The sequence below is a fragment of the Phytophthora cinnamomi genome, assembly GCF_018691715.1.
Source record: "Phytophthora cinnamomi strain GKB4 chromosome Unknown Contig38, whole genome shotgun sequence".
NCBI classification, from domain to species: domain Eukaryota; phylum Oomycota; class Peronosporomycetes; order Peronosporales; family Peronosporaceae; genus Phytophthora; species Phytophthora cinnamomi.
Genome location: NW_027150971.1, coordinates 1,470,007 through 1,493,226, shown reverse-complemented (window position 1 = coordinate 1,493,226; position 23,220 = coordinate 1,470,007). Strand labels below are relative to the sequence as shown.

Here is a 23,220-nt window from a genome sequence, read left to right as displayed (position 1 = left end):
ATTGCAGAAACGTTGATGAAGCCAAAGGTCGTTCACCTAGACGGAGATCAACTTCAGCGTCCGGACACTTCAACCCAGACGAAGGAAGCAGCGGAGGTGGGTGCAGACGCACATCTCGCGCAACTCTCACACGCGGCGAAGGACTTCGTTGTGCTGACGAGGTCACGAGCCAGGGACGGAAAGCGTCTGAGCCCCGACGTCGACGGTGACACCTTTTCGCATGACGGCGAGCCTAGAAGACCCATGACTCCTTTGGAATATCAGGCCGAACGATGGAGACGCATCCGGACTCACCACGATCAGGACCCTTACGAGTCTGAGAGCAAGTCGTTCCTGAAAGGGGACGCCGAGAGAATCCCGCCGAGGAGACTCCGCAAGATCGCCAAGGTGGCAGACTTGTTCGCACTAGATGGACGGGACGTCTTCTACCGCCTGGCTCGTTCGATCCGAGACCGTCCTCGTGACTTTGCAGACGAACCGAGATTGGTGGTCCCGGAGTCCCTACGCCCAGTCATGCTGCATTACGCGCATGAAGACTTTCAAGGCGGTCGCCAAGGCATCACCCGGACTTACGAGTAGCTCCGGTCGGAGTTCTACTAGCCTGGGATGTACGCGGATGTTGAACGCTGTGTGAAAGAGTGTGTCGACTATGCAAGTGGCAAAGGACGACCTCCCAACGAAGGCCCGTCGCCCGGGAATATCGAGCCCAGACGTCGGTTTGAAGTTGTCTCGATGGATTTTGTGACTCACATGCCGGAATCCGCACGTGGGAACACTTTCCTGTTGCTGTTTCAAGACAGGTTTTCTGGATTTGTGATGTGTAAGCCCATGAGGTCTACCACCGCTCAAGACGTGGCCGAAGTCTACGAGGAGTACGTATTCCAGAGGTTCGGGGCGAGCTCCATGATCAGACATGGTCAGGACCCCCGCTTCATGAGCGAAGTCTTCACGCGGTTTCGAGTACTTCTGAGGATCAAGCAACGAGCTACTCTCGCGTATCGCCCGCAAGCCAATGGCCAGCAGGAGAGGTCTGTCCAGGCAGTTGTTCGGAGTATCCGAGCTTACATCGCCGAGGCCGACCAGAGTGTCTGGAACGACCACGCAGAAAGGCGCATGTTTGCTCTGAACACCTCGTTGGATGCCACGCGTCTGAATACACCATTCTACCTAGTGCACGGCTGGGACGCTCAAGGGATGTTGTCGGCTATGTTGGGTCTGAAAGCCTCTAGCGTTCCCGAGCGAACAGCTTACGAGTGGCGTCGGAAGCTTCGGCGCCAGTACAGTTATGCGAAAGCCTCTGCTGGGGACCTGCAGAAGAAGGCGAAGCGTCAGCGTTCTGAAGCCCAGACACAGAAGTGGAGAGAGTTGTCCGAGAGATTAAAGTCCGGATTCGAGAAGGGAGACATGGTTTGGTTATACATTCCGAAGGTTCAACCTGGCCTCCATCGGAAACTCGCTCAGACAGCTGGGAACCCGATTCGGAGCGTGACGAGTATGAAGTCGAGCAGATCCTGGCCATCAGGTGGTCCAAGCGCACACGGACATCCAGACGCACGCGGGAATACCTAGTTAAGTGGAAAGGGTATGAGAATCCAGAATGGTTACCTGTGTCACAACTCACTTGTCGAGCACACTTGTATGTGTTCAACCAAGGTGCACGTAGGCGAGCCCGGTTCCAGACGGTGCAGGCTGGGGACGATCATCCCGTCCAGATGAATCGGCTGTATGGGTATACCTCTCCACGGAAAGTGTTTTGAACTGGTAGAATTGTGACATAGATGTTGACCTGGTGATTTGGAATTTTACGTTTGTGGATTTGATGAAGTGTTCGGACAGTGGGTTTTGGAGTTAATAGTGTTAGGACTTTTGAGTCTGGAGAAGACAGGACTATGTAATTGAAACGACGACAAGAAGACAGGATGAAACGATCGAGGAAATTGCATTCAAAACGAATATGCGTGACAAGTGCATATGCTGCGCAAGTGACCTGGCCCAGAAGCTAGTCTTCGATCGAATCGCGCTTCCCATCCGGAATCAACCGGCGGCGGACAGCTTCCGGAAGGTGGGCAATGTGCTCATCGTCCGAAGAGCAGAGAGCCCATTGCGCGCGGGCCGGATCACGGGCATCCAGAAGTTCCATCTTCTCCTTCAAGAAGTAACGCAGGTTGATGCCGGGCTTGGTGTGGTCTTGACTCATCAGGATCCAGTAGCAGATGTGCTTGGGGAACTACCAGATGCCGGACTCATCCCAGACAGAAGCAGCAACAATCCCGGACATCTGCCGCTCCTTTGGCGACGCGCTTCTTGATGCTCTCGTGATTCTTGATCCGTCTGGCACAGATTCTTCGAATGTAGTTGGAACTGGAGTCGCCGTCCAACACGATCCAGGGGAGTGCGTGCCAGACCTCTTCTGCGTTGTCGGCCATCAAGTCGACCCAGTCCTCGATGAGGTTGACTGCGCGGTCGCCCAGAGTTGCCCGACGGTGGGAGTAGAACTGCGCACGGCGCAAGTTCATCATGTTCTCCCAGGGACGCGTCCCCAAGAAGTCACGAAGCTCGTCAGGCTTGCATCGCGCTTTCAGGAGGTCCAGGTCGTGGCGGTTCGGAATGAAATCTGGAAACCCGGATGTCTGCTGTGGAGCGTGCGCAGTGGGGTCACTTGGCTTCATGCCAACTCCGAAGTACATCCGGGAGTTGACGTTTGGAGCCGACGTCTCAATAAGCCGGTCCTCGTCCGCCGTCAGGTTGTCTGGACCCTTGGCAGCGAGATTCATCACAACCCCGGAATTGCGTCGCTTGGACTTCGACTTCGGCCTGACCTCAGAGCTGTCCTTGGACTTCGACTTGACTTGTGCGTGAGATTCCGAATCGCTTCCTGACTGGCCTTCAGACCGCGGCTTCTCGGACTTCTTGGGCGTACTTGGCTCCGCAGAGGAAGTACTCAGACGCCGACGCTTGGAAGTTCGCTTGGCAATGCTTGGCGGGCTGCCATTTCCAGAATCGTCATACTCGTCGTCATACTCGTCATCGACACCGTCATCTGGATCCTGCTGTGGGTCGTACTCCTCGTCCTTATCTTCGACCTCGTAGTTCCAGAATCTTTAGCTCGGCTTCGTCTGGGTGGAGGCTTGGAAGCGGGTCCCATTCCGGAATATGCCCTCCACTCTTGACCAAGGTTTCCAGAGATGTCGAGGCGAAAGTCAAGTACCGACGCGGAATATACTTGGTCCTCGGTGTATCATCCAGACGACGCCAAAACATCATTGACAGCATGAGGACGAGGTCGTACAGGTGGAACCTCGTGTGGAGACACTTGTCCTGTCCCGCCAAGTCCAGCGCGTCCGGATACTCCAGGCCGTTCTTCATTAGGAGCTGGACGTCCGAGGGCAGTTTCTTCCAGACGACTGGGTAGTCCGCCAGGTGTGCCCGAGCTTTCACTGAAGTCAGCGGCATAGGAGATTCTTCCGGGCGCAGCTGGCGTCCGAAGTCTCGATCCAGTCCGTGGAAAGTCTTGAGCGACGTTCGGAGCTGCCTTCTTGCTTGACTTGGACGAGGACTTCTGCTTGCCGGAGCGCGTGCGCTTGGACCCGGACGTCTTCGAAGATGAGTCTTGAGCCAAGTCGATGACTGAACCTGGAGGACCGCTTTCCTTGGTCTCTTCGTCCCCGTTGTCCGCAGGCGGATCCATCCGGACGAATTGTGGAGCTTGGAAGACGAGATTGTCGTTGGCATGACAATGATGACCGTCTGCCACTCGCGAGGGACTTGCGTTGCAGACTCCAAGTGGTCCAAAAGGTTACGACGTCGGGGCCAGTTCATCATCACGGTCGCATTGTCCTGAAGAAAGTTCATGACGTGCACTGTCCGGAGATGAGACCTTGGACCCGACGCTGCCCGAGTCGACCGCACTGCCCCCAGCTCAGCCTTGAGATCGCGGACTTGATCGCGGAGGCTCTTGACGTCCTTCTCCCGCTCCTCCATGAGAAGGAGGAAGTCCGAGCGACTCTTAGCCACGGCCTCAGTTTTCTCCCTCTGGAGATCAGCCACCTTCTCGATCCCGTAGCTGGGCGGGAACTGCTGCTCGCGCTTACGTCGGAGGACTTAGTCCTGAAGATCCACATTCGCCTTGTCATCCTCATCTTCAGCGAGTCGACGCTTGATCCGGTCGTACTTTGCGGTCATCTTACGGAGGAGGGACACCGTCCCGAACATCCGATAGGCCAATTGCTTTGCGTCGAACTGAGTCAGGATGCTGGTCAACTCGCGCTTGACGGCGAAACTCTCGAGCTGGGACGTGAGCCCGGATTCCGTCAGCGGATTCTCGCGCGGGGTCAGGATGTAGTCCCCGACGACGTCGTTGTCCTCGAAGAAGTCGTATAGGTGCACCAACTCGCTTGCGCCCAGCCTCTCCATCAGGACCGAGGCCTCCCGACCACCCAGGCCAACCTGCAGAAACGTCTTGCCGTCGTTGTGCTTCTCCGTCGCCGGGACGCCGACGACCCGCACTGTGACGTCCGAAGGCTGCTCTACCAGAAAGGAGAAGGCGCTGGGCTTGCGTGACGAAGATCCCTGTCCAGAAGGGAGGTGACCTTGCGCCTGGAGAGCACTCGCTCGATCGACGTTTAGCGCTTGCAGACTCTTGGAGATCCCTGCGCTCGGACCCTGCTGGCTTGCCAGGGACGACGAGTCAACACTGGGTGAGGACCCCGGAGCCTGGAGTCCGGGGACCCCCCTGTCGAGCCGGACGCTTGCTTCTCCGCCTCCTCCTCTTCGTCCTCTTCGTCTTCGCACTCATTACTGGAGCTACGCCCGTCGTTCGGAGCGGAGGACCCTGCGCCTACCCCGGGTTCGGCGGAGCCGGCCCCATCCGGGGCGCTGCTCGCGGTGCGCGTTGTGGGGGAGACGACCCTGAGTTTCTTCACTCGATGGGAAATCTTGTTCTGGCTGCGTTTAGATGAAAGAAGTTCCCGATGGATGGTTTGGGACCCAACTGGCTGATGCGATGAGGGACAAAGAAAGGAAGCGACCTCCCCAAGCTGTGCAACCGTGCCGCCGTCCGGAGCAATCCGGCGTTTGGACATTTTCGTGCGCCTTGCTACACGTGGTCTCATTGCAAACTATCAGCTCGGAGGCAAATTCCTCTATGGGAGCTTGGGATGAAAGGGACGGTTGACGCGAAGCGGCTCCTCAGAAAATTGCCCAAGGGACTATTCGGTAACCCTGCCTGCGATGGGTCCAGATAAAGACATGTGATGCTGGAGATCATCCACCAGGGCGGAGAGCAGGGGCATGCACAAGCTGAAAGCCCAAGCCTGCGGAGGCGGAGTGCGGAAGGAGGCTGTCCGAGAACACTCGATGGTGAAGTATACTAAACCCAAGCCATCTCCAGAATCCCCAGTTTCACGACTCCAGACGAAGAAACTCCGAACGCCAAACTCCGGATGCCGACCTCTCGACGGAGCGACCACATGCGAGCAGTCGCAGCCTGATTTGTACCCTGAAAGTCCGGAGATGTACCCAGAGAGTCCTTTCAAGTTTCAAGTATAGTCCAGCCAAGATGTTAACGACCGACCAAGACGACCGATCATGATATGTTATGCACCGACCAGATTCCTGCCCGATCCATGACCTGCTCGACGTGCGACGTGATTGCGCCACGCCCGACCATAGTGAACTCAAGATAAAATGACTAGAGAGATTGTAGGTACAGACGCCTAACCGACTATATAATCAGAGAGTTCAATTTGCCAAGAAGAGCACAAGTGCTGCGGAGTCGTTAGGGGCGAAGTGGTGCTGTCAAGCAGTGAGAGGAACAAGCCTTGCCCGCAGGAACCAACCCTGCCGGTGGCCATAAGCTGCGAGGCCTGCGTCTGGACGCGTCGTGACCGCGATTACCGCCGTGGAACTCTCCCAAATGCTAAGACCAAGTTAGGCGGCGATCGGGCGACGCGCGCCTGAAGTGACCTGTCCTATTTCATATTCCAGTTGTTGGTCCTCCTTCTGGAGACATCATATTTCATATTAACTGCGTTTCTAGGAGGTTGTGTGTAGCCACCCCTGGATCCAATCGATTGACAACTTTGTGATAGGACTGTATATTGTTTGACTGAAGGTTGTCGTCCTTTTGGAGTTGAGCTTTCTCAACGTCTTCCGCTTAGAGTTAATTATCTCCTTGTGGAAGCTGGTGCGCGTGAATAAAGGGTGTTTCCGGGTTTGACCAGTGATCCGGAAGAAACTCAAGTAGACTGGTGTACGGACCCCCCGCTCAAGGGTCCAAACGAATAAGTACCGGCTGTGTATTTGCATATTAACTCTGTATTTTTGGTTATTTAGGAAGGCTTGCCTGCGATTTGCCCCCAATCGTGGAGATTTACTGTTTGGAGTAACGTAAGCGCTCTACACTCGAGGCCTCTTCATAGTGAAAACAACTTAACCGGTGAATTCCGTCCCACCGAAGGTAAAGGACACCTACAGGGATTCACAAGGTCACACGCCAACCTCGTTCTTTGCGGCACCTAGTGCTGCTTCCGAGGCCTGGCCCCATTGGGAAATCCGGAAGGAGGAGTGTTTCTCCGGAAGGGCAGCCCCGTGGCTACGTGCTATACACCTGGGCGGCAAAAGCCGCTCACCCTCCTCACCATACAGGCCTCACAGACAGTACCAGTCGTACCCCTCCCCCCCATCCCCCCCCCCATCGACAACGAAGCTCAGTGGTTGTGCGCAGGGTTATGTTCTGATGTCGCTGACTCGATTCCGGTCGTTGTCATTTTTTGCGTTAAGATGTATGCATTTACTATTGTCGGGCTTCCTCACTGAATAACTGCTTCAAGTATGTTTTGTGTGTATCCCGGGGCTGGATCCTTGATGGCAGTAGTCTGTAGTGGACGTTGGTGGTGCTCTATCTTGATGTTCAGAGTGCCAGAGCGGAGGAGAGTGCACAAGGCCTCAAGAACAGCGCCTACCCCGAGCGATGTCGTCTTGTGCCCGGCCAAGAACGCCAGCACCGCCGTTTCGGCTTGCTTGCCCAGATCGAGCACTCGGTCGCGGTAGCCCGATGCAGCCACCTCCAGCTAGAACCCGTTGACGAGGATGAGCTTCATGAAGGCCATCAGCAACTTGACGTCGGAATCTGCTGCTTCGAGATCGGCGCTTGCCACATGCGCGGCTCCTGCGTAAACCACGTGATGTGAAGGTAAGTCACTGGCCCTCGTCTGCGCTTGGGCTTCTCTTGGTTTTGTCTTTGCTCGTGCTGGTGCTTGATATTTCTATCCTGTGCTGGTTTGCCATTTATCTTAGCTTCTAGGTTACCCATTCGCTCGTCTTGGCGTTTGATATGTTCCATTACCTGATCAACCACACTGCGTTGATGATCGATGGTCTCGTTTTCTGGGTTGGCTCCGTGAGCTTGATGTGGCCTGGGTTTTGTGGCGGTACAGGTGGCGAGGTAACGAGCGGCTCGGCGACCAAGGCCCAGTATGGAGAACAGCAGCCTCCAAGCGCCTGATGCCAAGTCTGTCTGCTCGAAGCTTCTTCAGCAGTTCATAATGCAAGATCAGGTCAGCGGTAAGTACATCAGCAACTGATTGGCTGATGTTGTACTTGGAGCTTTTCATCTTGTAGTATGTTGTGAACCACACGCGCTGAACACGGGCGATCTTCCGCTGCGTCTCAGCGTCGAACGACTCCAAGGGGAGCGCCTTCACATTGGCTTGTGTGTCATATCCGCTGAGTGCCTTGCTAACTTTGTGGTATTCTCTGGTTGTGTTGAAGATATAGTTTTAGCCCTTGTTCGTGGTTTATGGTGCTCATGTTCCAGGCGCCTCGGTCGAAGATCCAGTGTTGCGTCAGCCCGTCACAACCGCTCATGTGCTGGGGTCCGCCGCGACGAAACCAGTGCGACGTCAGCGCTTCAGCAGTACTAGCGGTGATCATTTTCCCGGTTCACGTGCGCGCAGATCGTCGGCGCTGTGTCAGCACGAGCAGGTGCAGCGGGTGATATAAGAGTGGCGAAGTCGTCAGGGTTGTTCAGGATCTCCAGCAACGGCGTGGAGGAAGTCAAGTTGACAGCAGCGGCGATTTGGACTTGAGGCAAGTCGACAGGGGGTGCGGCGTGGGTGGTTAGCGCGACACGATCGCGTGTAGCGAACAGCTGACGAAGTCGGCGTCTGGGAAGAGCGACTGCTGGTGTTTCCATGCGGATGAAACGAAGGAGGAAAGCGTCAGCCGTGTCGATCGATAGGTTCTGCTTACGGACTCTCGCCAAGTCGGACTCTCGCCCAAACAGATACCACAGCAAACACAGCAACACTGCGGCTTGGTAGTCACCAGAGGAACATGTATTCTTGGCCAAATACAACATCATCTTTTTGAAATCCTTCTTTGAGTGTGGCAATGCGTTGTTGACAACTTAACTGTATCTTATCATACAGGATTGTCTAGTGTCTTATCCTATGATAGACGTCGACAATGGGGCGCTGCAAAGGGAATAGCTCAAACACCACATTTTTGGTGCCGAAAGTACTGAGTAGCGATATTCTTGGTAAGTGGTTTTCCTTGCTTACCCTTGTTAAAGGTTACATACATACCAAACATATGCAATACAGACACAAAACACTTGCTTGTGGAGTCCTGATCAACGCATCGATTAACATAGTCAAACTCAGCGTTTTCGTTCCTGCCGACTGCATTGAACGCGCTGAGGACTGTGTCCCTGGCTCGCTTTGTGTTGCGGGGTTGTGCTCATCCAAGCTCATCCTAGTCGGATAGGTCGGATAGATAACGAATATAAAAGTGATATGTAAATTACTAGTAAACTACTAGTAGTTTGCATAGCGACAGACACATTGCTCAAGTCTCTCCGACCGGATACGTCGGAACGGCTGGCTTAGAGGACATACCAGCTTTGGTTCAATGTGATTGGTCAAAATTATTTAAACACGCAATGCGATTGAATACTGTTTATGAAAAAACAGTGATTGGTTGTTGTTTAGGCATTCAAATTTAAACATACTCGGATATGTCGTCATATTCATCCATATCGACAACGAACCAAGCCTGGTCCAAGAACCGCTCATACTCCTTCAGTTATGTGACCAGACAGAACGGCGTTGATTCTAGCATCGATAGGTCCGATGCCACTACTTTAATCGATTAATGCACGTAACACTATTATTATAAAACTTACCCTTCAGGAGTACCTCGTGTACACGGTTTCACTGTTTTGCATGGTAAATAGCAGGTAGCTACTACCAAGAACACATTGACAAACGTGTTGATTGTGTTTGCCGTTGACATACACTAGAATACCGCAGCGCCGCTTGCTTGGCCAAGCTTGTGTTGTTCTTTTACGCTTCTGCTGTCGCGAAGACGACACCTCAGGAGAGAAAGCACAGGCGTCGCAACCGCAGCTCACGCCACTGATGCCACCATATCTGCAACCACTTTGACCACAAGGGTTGGAGATGCTGCACTGCTTTCCGTCTCCTCCACTGTCGTCCCCCCTTGTCGCGGACCCTTCTTACGCACAGTCACCGACCACCTCGCCCCCGCATCAGCTGCCGTTGCTGGCGCGGCACCAACACGCCTACGCACATCAACCACCGTAGTTTCCTTGGATTCTGCACAAGAGCGAGCTTCCACTGACACCTCCTTCGCTTCCATGCGTTGGGCGGCTGCTGTCGAAGCATCTACACCTTTGGACTTGCATTCTCCATCGCCGGCGTTGTCGATTTGGTTGCCCTCTTGTGTGTAGCCTTTTTTCTTTTCGTCTTGCCTTCTTCTAGGCCCTGCTTGCCATCCGCCTGCCTCATGCGTCGCTTGAAACGATCTCCAGGCAGTGCCTCAATGCATCGCATGCGTTCTCCCTCGGTAAGGTGGTTATTTCCCGTCGTATTGACTCTCTGCAGGCCTTTTGGAGAATGACGAGCTGGTGGCTGTGAACCACTCACCCTTGATGGGAGAGTGGATCCTGTCTCTACCACCTTCAACTGAACCATTCCGACCTAAGAGCTAAGCCTGTACATGTGGATATTATGTACAAGAAAATATCTTAGTTTCACTATACTGATACATGGACATGTGCTCAATACAAATATTAGGTATAAAAGATTTTATGGTGGACGCTGCAAAAAAAGTGAATTACCGCTTATGTTGTACGGAACAACATAAGGGAAGTAAGGAGTTAAAACTGGGAATACATTTGACGAATTAAAAGTTTGAGGCCTGAGTGGTGTTTAGCGTCATCCAAAATCCATCCCCAACGACAGTTCTTCTAACTGTGAATACCGTAGTGTGGTGGAGCGGGGAATTAAATTATACCGGGATCTCAACCCATCGATCAAGGGCAAGGGATGTAATACCTCGGAAGAGTTTCAAGGTCACAAGAGAGGTGCCACGGAAGCCGGAAGCCAATACCTGGCATATTCGATCAGGATCGACGATATCGATCTCGAAAGGGATGACGCTGATCTTGAAGATAGACACCGAATCTCAGTCCCACTGATGACGCAAACACCGTAGAGAGAGTCAGCGAGGTCCAAGGAGCCAGTAATAGCGCGCCAAGATTAGTGGTGTAGGAGAACAAGCAAGGTCAGTACTAGGACATGGTAACACATTAAACAGAGTTGATTATTCCTTCTTCATCACAAGTGGTCTTTGCCTTCGCACTACCGGGCACGGCATATATTTTGCCCACCCGACGTTCCACCAAGTCAGCGACGCCACCAAGATCGAATCACCCCGGACGCCAGGATTGCTTGGTCCAGCGCCCGTCAACCCTCGTTTCAACCCACCGCTAGAGGAAGCGGCAGGCAAGGAAAGGCAAGACAAGGTCACACACCGACCACAAGGCAACCCCAGGCCAAGATCAACATCGGCCCACGAGTCTCGATCCAGGCAACCCAAGATCAATGACTCGAACCTATACTGGCGCAGCGCGTAGAAATATCCCCGCTGCTGCCACAAGTACCCGCTGTCCGCCAGACAGTCCAAGTCGCGACCGCAAGCGCATCTTCCGAGATCACCCGAAGAGCAATCCAGCCCACCGACGGGTACACAAGGTGAGGATCAGCAACTTCACGGAAGATCGGAGTACCCCCTCCGTTAGTCCGCAGTTCGGGCGCCGTGTGCAAGAGGAACCCCGCGATCTGCAAATTTCGCGGAGCCACTTCGCCACAATGGTGCGTGTGTCCGGATCTTTGTGTGACTCGGGATTTCACCGTGAGTCTCCTCAAGAGGATGCGCAAGGCGAAATTGGACAAGGGAATGAGGTGTCGACGGAGATCGAATCACCGACGACACCGCTGAATCAAGATCGATCCGCGGAGCGGCAGAGTTTTGGGAGGAGCTCTACCGACGGAACAGAGGGTGGTTCCACTACGGACCTCGAAGATAAACCTCAACCTCCTCCCCAGGTCCCCCCAGGGACCCCTGCGGGTCTAGATTCACATCTAGACCAGCCGGACGAAAGTCCACCGGCGAAAGCCGGAGCACGATCGTCCACCCAACCACCTAGTGCGAAATCGACAGTAAAGAAGAAGACCGCAAGACCGAAGTCCTCGCGGAAGAAGATCAAGGCACCGGACTCGGAAACAGAAAATCGTGGTGATCTCACGTCGATCGTGTCCGAAGATCAGTTGGCAGTCGCGTACTACAAGAAGGAACTGCATGGCTTCTTGATCCAGGACATCGTGATGCGTGTCCCTCGACCGTAGATTCTTGGCGAGCGCCGAGGACCCGTGTCGCTACCTGTAATGGGTCTAACTTGACTCACTACTTTTGCTTACACGTTGCGCTACGTGTATGAGGAAGCGTAAGTACTTAGTAATTACTTGTGTTAATTATATTTGAATACACAAATATAATTTAAATCAGATAAGACTCCAAGTGACTTAGATTAGGTAAAATGAGAACTGTGTTATTTGTAAATTGATCTTCCTCCTAAATCTGCTAAAACTGTTTTATCATCTATGAAAGGGGTTGGCAGCGGCTGGCTGTCAGAGCCCTGTCAATATGCATGTCTCTAATTGGTAGAAATATGTTGCTTTCTACCAATAGGATCTTTGGGAAGGTGTGGCCCACTCACTGTGGTGGCCCACTTCAATGTATCCATTGGTGTGACTTACACCAAGGTGAGGAAGTATCTAAAACGTTGAACAGATATCCTATCTGTTAAAGATCACAAGTGGCTTGTAGCCACTTGTGTGTGTAACCCCGTTACACTACCAGTGCCTGGATCAAACAAGCTTACGGCAGCCAAGGCACTGATGCATCTCCTAAAAGAAGGTGGAATAGTTGCCGGGTCATTCGCAGCGGAAGATCTATTCGATCTGGAACTCAGCGAGATCGAACACACCATGCAGAGCCTGTTCACACTGCTGACACCTCTAGTGGGAGAGTCAAAGCGACCGCAGGAGCAATCGGCCCGGTCAAAGCAGATTACAACCGAAGTAGTGCTGACGCCGGCAAAATCGACCCCGGTTACACCCGGGGAACGGACCGCAACGTCATCGCCTTACGTGTCCGCCACCGAGGATATCGAGTCAGTCAATTCGGAAGACACGCCGCGTATGACACTAGGACCTTCTGGTGCAGCCATGTTACGAGATCTGGCTAACCGTGCAGACCGAGCGACGCCTACTCCCAACCGAACACTCAGGAAGGCATCGACAAATTCAGATCGTCACTCGCCAGAGAAACTGGAGTCGTGCTTCCAGGCAGCAATGGAAAGGTTCCTGAAGGAACAGCGTGTGTCCCACGGGCAGCCGAAGTCAAGATCGACAGGGGTTCAAGATGTCGAAATGGAGTCGGTTGGGTCACCAAACCAACTCGCCTCGTACGGGGAATACGACCCCGACGACCTTGATCTCAGCCAACCAGCCCGAGCGGCAGTCGCTACTGCGACGACCACTACAAGCGGACAGACACTGTCAACACCACGTATTCGAGTGTCAGCGATGTCAGAACTGAAGGAGTTTTCTGGGAAAGACGGCGATGAAGATCGAGCCCGATCTTGGATAAGCAGGGTAAAATCGGCATTCGTCCGCGACCAAGCACCAGATGAAAAAAAAATGCCTGGTAATCGGAAATCTTCTCACGGGGCCAGCACGAAACTGGTACCGCCAGCTGAGCCGCACTACCCGTAGCTCGTGGAAGGATCTACATCAAAGCTGTCAGATCCAATATTGTGGTCGAGGAGTCTCGGTGGCACGACAATACTATCATGCCCGAAAACGATCTGATGAGTCGCCCCTGGAGTACCTGCACCGCCTTAATGCCGCTGGCCTTCGTGCTCGTCTGCAAGTCAAGGATGGTTCGCCTGATGTCTGGCGCAAGACGTCAAGCATTTTATCGAAACGCTCGACGACCGCGATCTGGCCGACCTGTTAGCCCTGCTGCGAATCCCTGACGCTGACATGCTGGAAGAAGTCTAGCGATCTCGCCAGCGCGCGAACGCCAGGCAGAGTAAGACCGTGTATGGATCGATCAAGCCCCGCCAGAAGACCGTTGCTGCAGCCGCTGGTACGCGGGCGGTACGAGCGATCCACGTACCCAGTGACAGCAGCGACTCTGACGAAGAGTCAGGTGAATCGGCGGACGAGAACTCGCACCGAGTATATCTGGCGGCGACTACGCAACAAGAAAGATCACAATATCAACGTCTACGTGACCAAGCCCAAGATCCACTAAAGCATGATCGCCGGACGGAACGGAACATTAGATCGACGGACGAGGGGGCGCCGCCTCAGCGGTGTTCGCATTGTGGGTCAAAGAAACATGACGATCTTGGATGTTGGAAACGACTGACCTGTGACAAGTGTGGAAAGAGAGGCTATCCATCAGATCGATGCCTATTCGTATGGAAGGCGTGTGGTGAGATTCACGAAGCCGACGAATGCCCAATGGAAGAATTTTCCAACTTGATCCGTCAATGGTATAATCCTACCAAACACGGGGGAATGCTGCCGGAGTCGGCAGAGAAGATGTTAAACTAGGACGCTCGCCGGGTTGGAATCCGGTACGAGCCGAGGGTTCTAAGTTCTGCATCTATGCATATGTCGAGAGGCAGTCGGAAGCGACGGTAAACGAGGTAATCGACAATACATGTGAACTTCATGGGAAATTTACTGCTGCGATGGCAAGCCTTCAAAAGATCGATGAACACTCCAGATCAAACGTGAAAATGGCGCTGAATATCGCGCACGGAGAACCACGAGGATATTGGAAATACCATGTGCCTGACAAGAAGTTTAAGCAGGCCAAAGCTACGGGGAAGATCAACAATGAGAAAGCGACTTTGTTGTTTGACAATGGTGCTGAGGTGTCTATTCTAGATGTCGGCTTTGCTCGTAAGGTGGGGTGCTACGTGGACAATAGTCAAGCATTATAATGTGAGGGAGTGGGAAAATCGCTGTACATGGCTGAAGGACGTGTACTTCTCAAGATCACGCTTGCTGGATCGTTAGGTTACTTCTTCGATGCTTGGGTGGGCCCCCCGACCGGCGGCCAAGACCTGATCTTAGGATGGACTTCATGGTACCGGCCGGTATCCGTCCCGATTTGGTGGATGGATCGATTTGTCTGCCAGATGAAATCCGAATTCAACTCGCTGGACGACGTCCTCTGTATGGGGACAAAGTGGAACAAGTAACCTTGGGTAGACACTGCGAGATCGATGTTGGTGAATCGACAGAGGTGAAGCTACATACCGTGCCGTCGGATCGTCAGAAACTATGGGTCACTCGTGGAGATCGCTGGGTGCCTACTGTCGCTGCTGGTCCGGTAAGATTTGCTACCTACAAATAGTTAATGTGAGTGACCGCAAGCTAGTACTCCAGCTAGATACAAGGATCGCAATGTGGCTAACCAGGGATCACATACCCCGCATACCTGGATATATCTCGGTCGTGTCGCGACGTTACGCTGAGTGGCAGAACTTGGCCTACCAGGCGACGACCGACGCAGATGGCGCCACCCCAGATCTAGAAGTTGTGCACGGACCGGCCGTGGATCATCCACTGTACAAGTTACCAACCGCGATTTTGAAGCGCCCTCTGGAGAGGTGGCGATCGTTGCCCCAGACGATATAATTAATGACTCCACCGCAAGCGATTTCCATGGCACCGACACGCGGAAAGGTGGTTCCGCCACGCCAACGAACAAGAAGTGCGCTCGAGCACTGTTATCGCAAGTATGCGGTGCTGCCCATCCGGTATGTGACACCGTGTGTCTCGCCAAAAATTCGGTCGACAGTTCAAAGGGGCGTAAACGTGCACCCACCGATGATTACGATCAGAATAAACATTCAGCACCCATCGAACATGGGGACGAAATATCCATCGAACATGTGGACGAACAAGTCTGCATCAAGGAAGGCGGAGATTTCTACGCGGAAGATGTCGAAGGACACCTAGCGGTACTCCCGGAAGTCACACCCACAACAGAAGACGTCAAGATTGAAGATCTTCAGGTAGGAGACCCAAGTGATAGCACTCAGGAAGAGATCGACCGGCTACGGAGCATTATCTGGCGCTGGCGGCATTTACTGATCGGTAAAGGCAACGACTTACCACCAGCCGCAAAAGGGGCGATCTGCGACATAGATGTGGGGAACGCCAAGCCTATCGCTCAGCGGGCCAGGAAAGTCGCACCGCAGTTTCGCGAGAAGCTCTTCCAATTGATCAAGGGTCTTTTGTCAGCCAAGATCATCAAGCACTCTTCTTCACCATGGGCAACACCTATTGTTGTGATCATCAAGAAGAATGGAATCGACATCAGACTTTGCATCGATTATCGCGTGGTCAACAGCTTGACACGCCTGATGGTCTATCCCATGCCATTGATCAATGACCTACTCGACGATCTCGACAAAGTACTATGGTATTGCTCACTCGATATGGCAAGCAGGTTCTGGGTCGTATCTATGACAGATCGAGCCCGTGCTATATCAGCATTTATCACACCATTTGGACTGTTCGAATGGAACCCAATGCCCTTTGGATTGAAGAATGCACCTCAAATCTATCAGCGACTACTTGGTCACGCGCTATATGGCTTCTTGAAGATCACAAGCGGCCAAGATCAACAGACCCAAGACTTGGGAGATCAGGACCAACCCAACCCGGTAGATCTTTTTCGCGAAGGTGAACCCGACGTGGGGAAGAAGACCTCAGTACTAGGTCGTCGATCTTATATCGACGATATCTTGGTCACGGCAGGGTCGTGGGATGCACTGTGTAACCGAGTGGATAAACTTCTGGATGCCTGTGATGAGTGGAATCTGTCTATTAGTGTGGCGAAGAGCTTTTGGGGGTTGAAGAAGGTTGGTTACATGGGACATAAGGTCTCTGCGCAAGGGATGGAGGCTCAGCCGAAAGACTTGTCGTCCCTTGCTGGCTTGCCCTTCCCAACGACTCTGAAATTGATGCAATCATTCCTGGGTAGCCTCAACTACTATAGCAGGTTCATCCAAGATTTCGCGATCTACGCGTCAATCTTATACGAACACCGGGAGGCTGACGTTTTCGAAGCGAGTAATGTGTCTAAGATCAATACCGCAATCAACCCGACAGGGAACGATGACGAGGAGCAAGATAAGTGGGTCCGAGCAACCGAAGCATCCACGGTACTGAAGAGAAAGATCATCAACGCACCCATCCTGCAACATTTCGATCCTGATCGAGAACCAGTGGTGATAGTGTATGCTAGCAAGTGGGCGATCTCGGCGGCATTGGTGCAAGAACATGATGATATTTATTACCCGGTGACCGTTACCAGCCGCACGCTCAACGCAAACTAGATTAACTACGGTATTGTGGATAAAGAAGTGTTGCCACTGCTCAGAATGTTGGATATTGGCTACACGCAACTCGTGACGAGATCGGTCAAGGTGTTGACACGTCACTCGACGTTGGCGTGGCTGATGAATTCTGCAGGGTTGCAAGGCCGGTTAGGTAGATGGGCAGCATTGCTTTCAACCTGGACATTGGAGATTGTGAAATACTCAAAAGGCGAAGATGCGATTTTGGGTGTGATGGCCGCAAGTATCACGCCCCGAGAGGAAGTCGATTCGTCCTGACCTCGATCGCACCCAGGAAGCAGCCTCGCCAGATCATCTCGATGCCCCCACCCACGTTGGAACCTGACGAGGAACTGTTAGTGGTTAGTTTCGATGGATCAGCCCGGGTGAAACGCAACGGCGGGGCCTTCAGCGTGATTGTGTGGAGTCTGCCCGGGTGGCAAGTAATTTCGGCCTCGGAATATAAGACTGATCTTACGGTGAATGAGGCAGAATATCACGGCCTGGTCCTATGTTTCGATCTGCTGGCCGATCTACATGTAGACCGGGGACGACTGATAGTCTGTGGTGATTCCAATCTGGTCATCAGGCAGATGCGAGGAGAGATCGAATGCAAAGCCCCGGCCTTAAAGATATTACGCCAAACAGCCATGGAGCGACTACGATCTTGGTCTAATCCCGAGTTCCTACACATGAAGCGAGATTGGAATCAGAGCGCAGATCGACTGGCCAGTGCAGCTTTGCAACGGGAAGCGGGTGTGGTTGTCACTTCAGAAGCTGAACGCAGCGATTTGGTAGCGCTCAACCGGCTCAACGAACTGTTAGTTCCGCGATCTCAGGCGTCAGTAATCCAGGTCACGACTGTAACGCGATCACGACGACGACAAAGCCCAGAAGTATTGCAGGAGCCACTGGTGCAACGAATGCGAATGGATCGGATATGCCGAGCACAGGACGAAGAAAAATGGATCGTCGATCTGAAGAAGTATCTCGCTGGGGACGTGCAGGAGCTCTCCGCAACGGACGCCAAGTCATGCGCCAAGATCGCAGAAGACTATGAAGTAGACGAGACCGAATTATTATTCAATAGCCCCCATCTAAGTAGTCCTCCGAAGATCGCGATCTCGTGACCAAATTGGTGATCCCCGAAACCCTGCAGGAAGATTTCCTTCATCATTATCATGTGAGTCTCGAAGGAGGACATCAAGGCATTGGAAGAACGTACCAGCGTATCAGAGCTCATTTTCATTGGTGAGGGCTCTACAAGAGCGTGCAACGTTATGTTGGTCTGTGTGTGGATTGTGAAACGGGAAAAGGCAGAGCGACCATGGAGGGAGAGTCATCTGGCAATCTACAGGCCACTTATCCATTCCAGATTATTGCCATGGATCATATTCCGTCCTTGCCGAAGTCCTACAAAGACAATACAGAGTTGTTGATCTGGATCGATCTTTTCACCGGTTACGTGATTGCCTAGGGAAGCGCGTCTCCAACCGCTCAAACCATCACTGAGAGTTACGAATAATGTGTGTTTCGTCGATTTGGCGCTAGCGAAGCCAAGCGTCACGACAGAGGGCCTGGGTTCATGGCGGATTTTTTTTCAGATCATTTAACAAGGTCGTCGGTAAGAAGCAACGTGCGACGATGGCCTACCGGCCACAAGCGAATGGTACAGCTGAGCGTATGGTACAGAAGTTAACTCGGTCTGTAAAGATGTATGTCTTCGATGTCAATCAACGAGACTGGGATGAATATGCGGAGCGATTGACGTTCGCGCTCAATACAACTCAAGATCGAGTGCGCGGCGATACACCCTTTTATTTGGTGCATGGGTGGGACCCACGGACTACGTTGGAAGCAATAAATCCCCTTGGATCAACACGCCGACGAGATTGCGAGCCGCGCCGTTGGCGATATCACGTCCAGCGACACTATCAACAGGCTCGAGAAGAAGTCAATGGGCGCCTACGTGACGCGATCCAAAGTCGCGCAGATCGACATAATGAGTCAGTTCGTCCCGATGAGATCGAAGCTGGTATGCAGGTGTGGCTGTATCTCGACAGAGTCAAGGATGGTTACGCGCGCAAGTTGGCACACATGTGGCATGGGCCGCTCAGGGTGGCCGAAGTGATCAATCAATACCTACGCGGTGCGTCTCGAGATTGCTGGTACCGAGTATCGGCTGTTTCCCATTGTACATGTTGCCAAAGTAAAACCGGTCCGCAGCTTCCCAGACCGCACAAGCATTCGTCTCACGATTGAAGATCAAGATCGACTCGATTTCGACAAAGGGTTACTTCCGGAAGATAGCTGGGATGCTGTTTTGGCTGACGACGAATATGAAGTGGAGCGTATAGCCGATATGCGATCTGGGCGGCGGACCCGCTATGGACGCACGTTGAGAAAGGTTCTGGTGTACTGGAAAGGGCATGACGAATCTACCTGGGTTGATGAAGCTGATTTGAATTGCGGAGCGTTGCTACATGACTACCTGCGAGAGCAGGCCAACCGGCATCGATTTGAGGTTATGCAGTCACATGAATATCACTAGGCGTGAAGTCGCGGGTGAGTTGGTCATTGCGCGAATATAGTTGAGATGAATGGCTTGTAGGAGGGCTGCAAGTCAGTTGGACTGGTGGTGTATGTGCATGTTTGTATATGGTCCATCTGGGTGTCACCTAAGATCGACGTGACGACTACGGTCGCCTGAGAAGGAAGTTGATGCAAAGAATATGAGTATTATTATGGGGAAGAACTCAAGTCGACCGCATTGGACTAATGGAATGGAGATTATTAATTAAAGATCGACGACAGCAGTGCCCTGAGCATGTCGAGAGTCGAGGAACCTGTCACGGAGACGGGCGATTCTCATGACTGGATGATCCTGCGGGCTCTGCCGGTACTGGAGTCGCCATGGTTCGGCGAGATCTACGATCTTGAACGCGTCAGCAAGCGTTGACGCCCCATCAGTAAATTGTGGGAACCAGTGCTTCGGGACGCGCGATTTCGGGAAGTGCAAAAAGAGGGGATCGAGCAGAATGTCGAGGTCACACTGGTGCTGTCGCAAGGCTGGTATGACGTGTTTCAAGAGAAATCTGCGCCAGGCAGCACCCGGCCTGCTTCACCTCTGACACCGCTGCTCGTGATAAGCCGCCAAGACCGAATCAGTCTCGCACATTGTATCTGTGATCGGCAGGAATTGTGTCGATTCCCAATATGACTGCAAATGCCGTTCTTCAAGCTCATGATATGCTTACACGAAATCAGGAGGCAGCGGTCGACCAAAGAGATGGGGAATGAAAGTCAATGGAGCCTCGTTGTTGTCCAAATCCGCCCACGGTGGGGAAGGAGTATCCATCAGCGCGGTCACAGTTGCTCCGGGTATCAGTGGTTCGTATGCACGTGGAGGAGGATGGGATTCAGGATCGATTTCTGGAAATAGCCACTCGGAAACGTTCACCAAAAGCGTATTCAAAACACGGAGGTCGATCTGGGACACATGCAGGTGACTCACGAGATCAACATCCCAAGGCGTAACGTCTGATGCGCGGAACAGTCGCTCCCGACGAAACCCCGGAATCCACAATCTTCGGGGCACCACAGTGGGAGGTAATGTCGCATCATCAACTCCACCGATCTCGCAAGTAGCCTCCGTCAGATCACGCTCGGCACCTACATCAAACTCTGCCGCTTGATCTTGTCTGAGAATTGGTTGTCTCGCTGCGCCAGGCCCACCTACGGCTTCACCAGGAGCAGAAGCAGGAGGTACATCATCGCCGGGATCAGCGCTGCCGGAATTGCCCGAGGAGCTACCAGAAGGACTGTCAGGCGTTCCACCAGTTCCGCCCACATCAATAGGTTGGTCGGCAGATCCCGGACCAGAGATCGATGAGCTACGGCGACGGTCGGAGGAGCGGGAGCGAGACAAGGCGGCCAAAACGTCATCATCGACCTCTTCATCAGGCTCTTCCTCCTCTCTGACACTCCCGGGGCCGACGGTGTCCGTGACCTGCTGCTCGTTGCGGGCGGTGCTTCTCTCGCCCTCAATCTCCGGTATTACATCGTCGGAGAATTCGTCCATGACTTCGATCTCTTCATCCAGGCTCGATTCCGAACGGCGTCGATCTCCGGGCCTTCGACTCACAGGTCCCGCGGCCTCGGTGGCGGCGTCAGCACTTGCAGCTTTGAGATTACCTCCTGTAGGGGACCTGATGCTGGTAGATGTCTTCCGCGTAGGCGATCGAGATCGTGAAGTGGGTACATTCCGAAGTGCCGCGGGGGACGCACCTGTGCGTGGAATTTTTCGGCCCCCCCCCCAATGTGCGTGTGCAAATCATGATGTGTGTACGAGGAAGGATCCGGGAGTCCAGCATCCATGCCCATGACAGCTGCCACGGCTGAGAAGCGGTTATAGGCATCGAGATAGTGAGTCCGGAGTGAATGGTAGTCGACGACAACGGCATTGTGATCTTGGGCGACAGCGTCACGATCCTGGACAGCGGTATCACGATCTTGGCGATGTAAGTCGGCCTCCTGTTGCGCGGCATCTCGAAGGCACCCGTTTTCAATGCCGGTACTACGCCACTGCGCCATCTGCTGCTACAGTCGAGTAATAGAAGCCCTCATCGAGGTGACATTCGCCTCTGAAAACGAAGACAACAGGAAGATCAGAGTGAGCATTAACGCCGGGACAAATCGATGTACCGCGGGGCGAAAACGAACCTTGAGCCTGCAGATCGGCCCGTCGCCTGAGCACCCGCTCGGACTCCATCTTGCGCATGTCCTCCGCCCGATCATGCTGGCGTAAAGCATCCGTTAGTCCATCTTGAAGACTGTCCCTCTCCTCCCGAATGCGAGATACTCGGCGGCTGAGAGACTCGGTTTGCGATCGAAGCCTGGCCGCAGCCTCGACTAAGGCGATCTCGGACTCCTCGAGCGCCTGGCAACGTTGCTGCGTCGTAGCGAGGGCGGCAGCAAGGTCTTGCAGTTCTCGATCTTGGGCCTGCAGTCGGCGTGCCAAAGCTGGAGGTGGGACCGGACCTATATCGGGGTGATTCGTTACCGCTGTGATCTGGGATTCAAGATCACGAACATGGTCGCGCAGGTGCTGGATGATATTGTCAGATTCTGATTGCCGCTGCTCCAGCTCACCCCGGCGCTTGTCCACGCGTTCAATCTGCTCCCCGAGGGCGTCTACATCCGCAGTGCGCGAAACAAACAGCGAGTTCGCCAGCTCGAGCTCCTGAATCAGCGCGTCGTGGCGATCTTGGCAAAATCGAACGAATGAATGGGCGCTGGCTTTTGCTGAATCAAGGCGACGGTGCAGCTCGGCTGAATGACGAAGCGAGGTCGTGTGGGCACCCTGGAGATCGGCGTGTTCATCCTGAAGATCGCGGGATAGCGCGTCCCGCGTCACAGCGTCTTCCACGCGTGGATTGAAGCTTGGATGGCTTGGACGGAGGTGAGGATTTCAGCGAGATCAAGAGGGGGTCGATCTACATGCACGGTCGGTGCGCACGCAGCCTGGGCGCATACAGGACACGGTAACGGGTCTCCCGGTGACGGGTGCTCGTTGGAAGTGCCACCAGCAGCCTCGGAGCCCGCAGCAGCCGCCACCACAAGCAAGCCCAAGCCTGTCGATGACGATCTGGAGCCGGAAGGCGGCACGCGATCTGCAGAAAACGACGGAGGTTGATCCCCGGAGCCTTGATCTGGAATGCCGTGATCTGGAGTGCGCTGGCCGCCGCGTATGTTATCACTGCGAACCATCGCCAGCAAGGATACGAAGCGCGCGAATGGAAGAGGATACAGCGACTGAGAGATGATACGGCGATGGGGACGATGCAGCAAGCGAATACCGTTGCGCGGTGTTCTCTCGTGCAGGGGACGATTGCGGTGGAGCGGGGAATTAAATTATACCGGGATCTCAACCCATCGATCAAGGGCAAGGGATGTAATACCTCGGAAGAGTTTCAAGGTCACAAGAGAGGTGCCACGGAAGCCGGAAGCCAATACCTGGCATATTCGATCAGGATCGACGATATCGATCTCGAAAGGGATGACGCTGATCTTGAAGATAGACACCGAATCTCAGTCCCACTGATGACGCAAACACCGTAGAGAGAGTCAGCGAGGTCCAAGGAGCCAGTAATAGCGCGCCAAGATTAGTGGTGCAGGAGAACAAGCAAGGTCAGTACTAGGACATGGTAACACATTAAACAGAGTTGATTATTCCTTCTTCATCACAAGTGGTCTTTGCCTTCGCACTACCGGGCACGGCATATATTTTGCCCACCCGACGTTCCACCAAGTCAGCGACGCCACCAAGATTGAATCACCCCGGATGCCAGGATTGCTTGGTCCAGCGCCCGTCAACCCTCGTTTCAACCCACCGCCAGAGGAAACGGCAAGCAAGGAAAAGCAAG

At 53.5% G+C, this 23,220-nt stretch overlaps 1 protein-coding gene across 1 annotated transcript; it reads right to left on the bottom strand.

Moving 5' to 3' along the window:
* Positions 1-1,999: 1,999 nt before the first annotated feature.
* On the bottom strand, positions 2,000-4,677 carry IUM83_03395 (uncharacterized protein; the record flags this gene model as incomplete). Its single annotated transcript, XM_067927394.1, has 4 exons — positions 2,000-2,227; positions 2,298-3,083; positions 3,172-4,100; positions 4,188-4,677. 4 exons carry the CDS (start codon positions 4,675-4,677, stop codon positions 2,000-2,002), a joined length of 2,433 nt encoding a protein of 810 aa, XP_067791926.1.
* Positions 4,678-23,220: the final 18,543 nt, after the last annotated feature.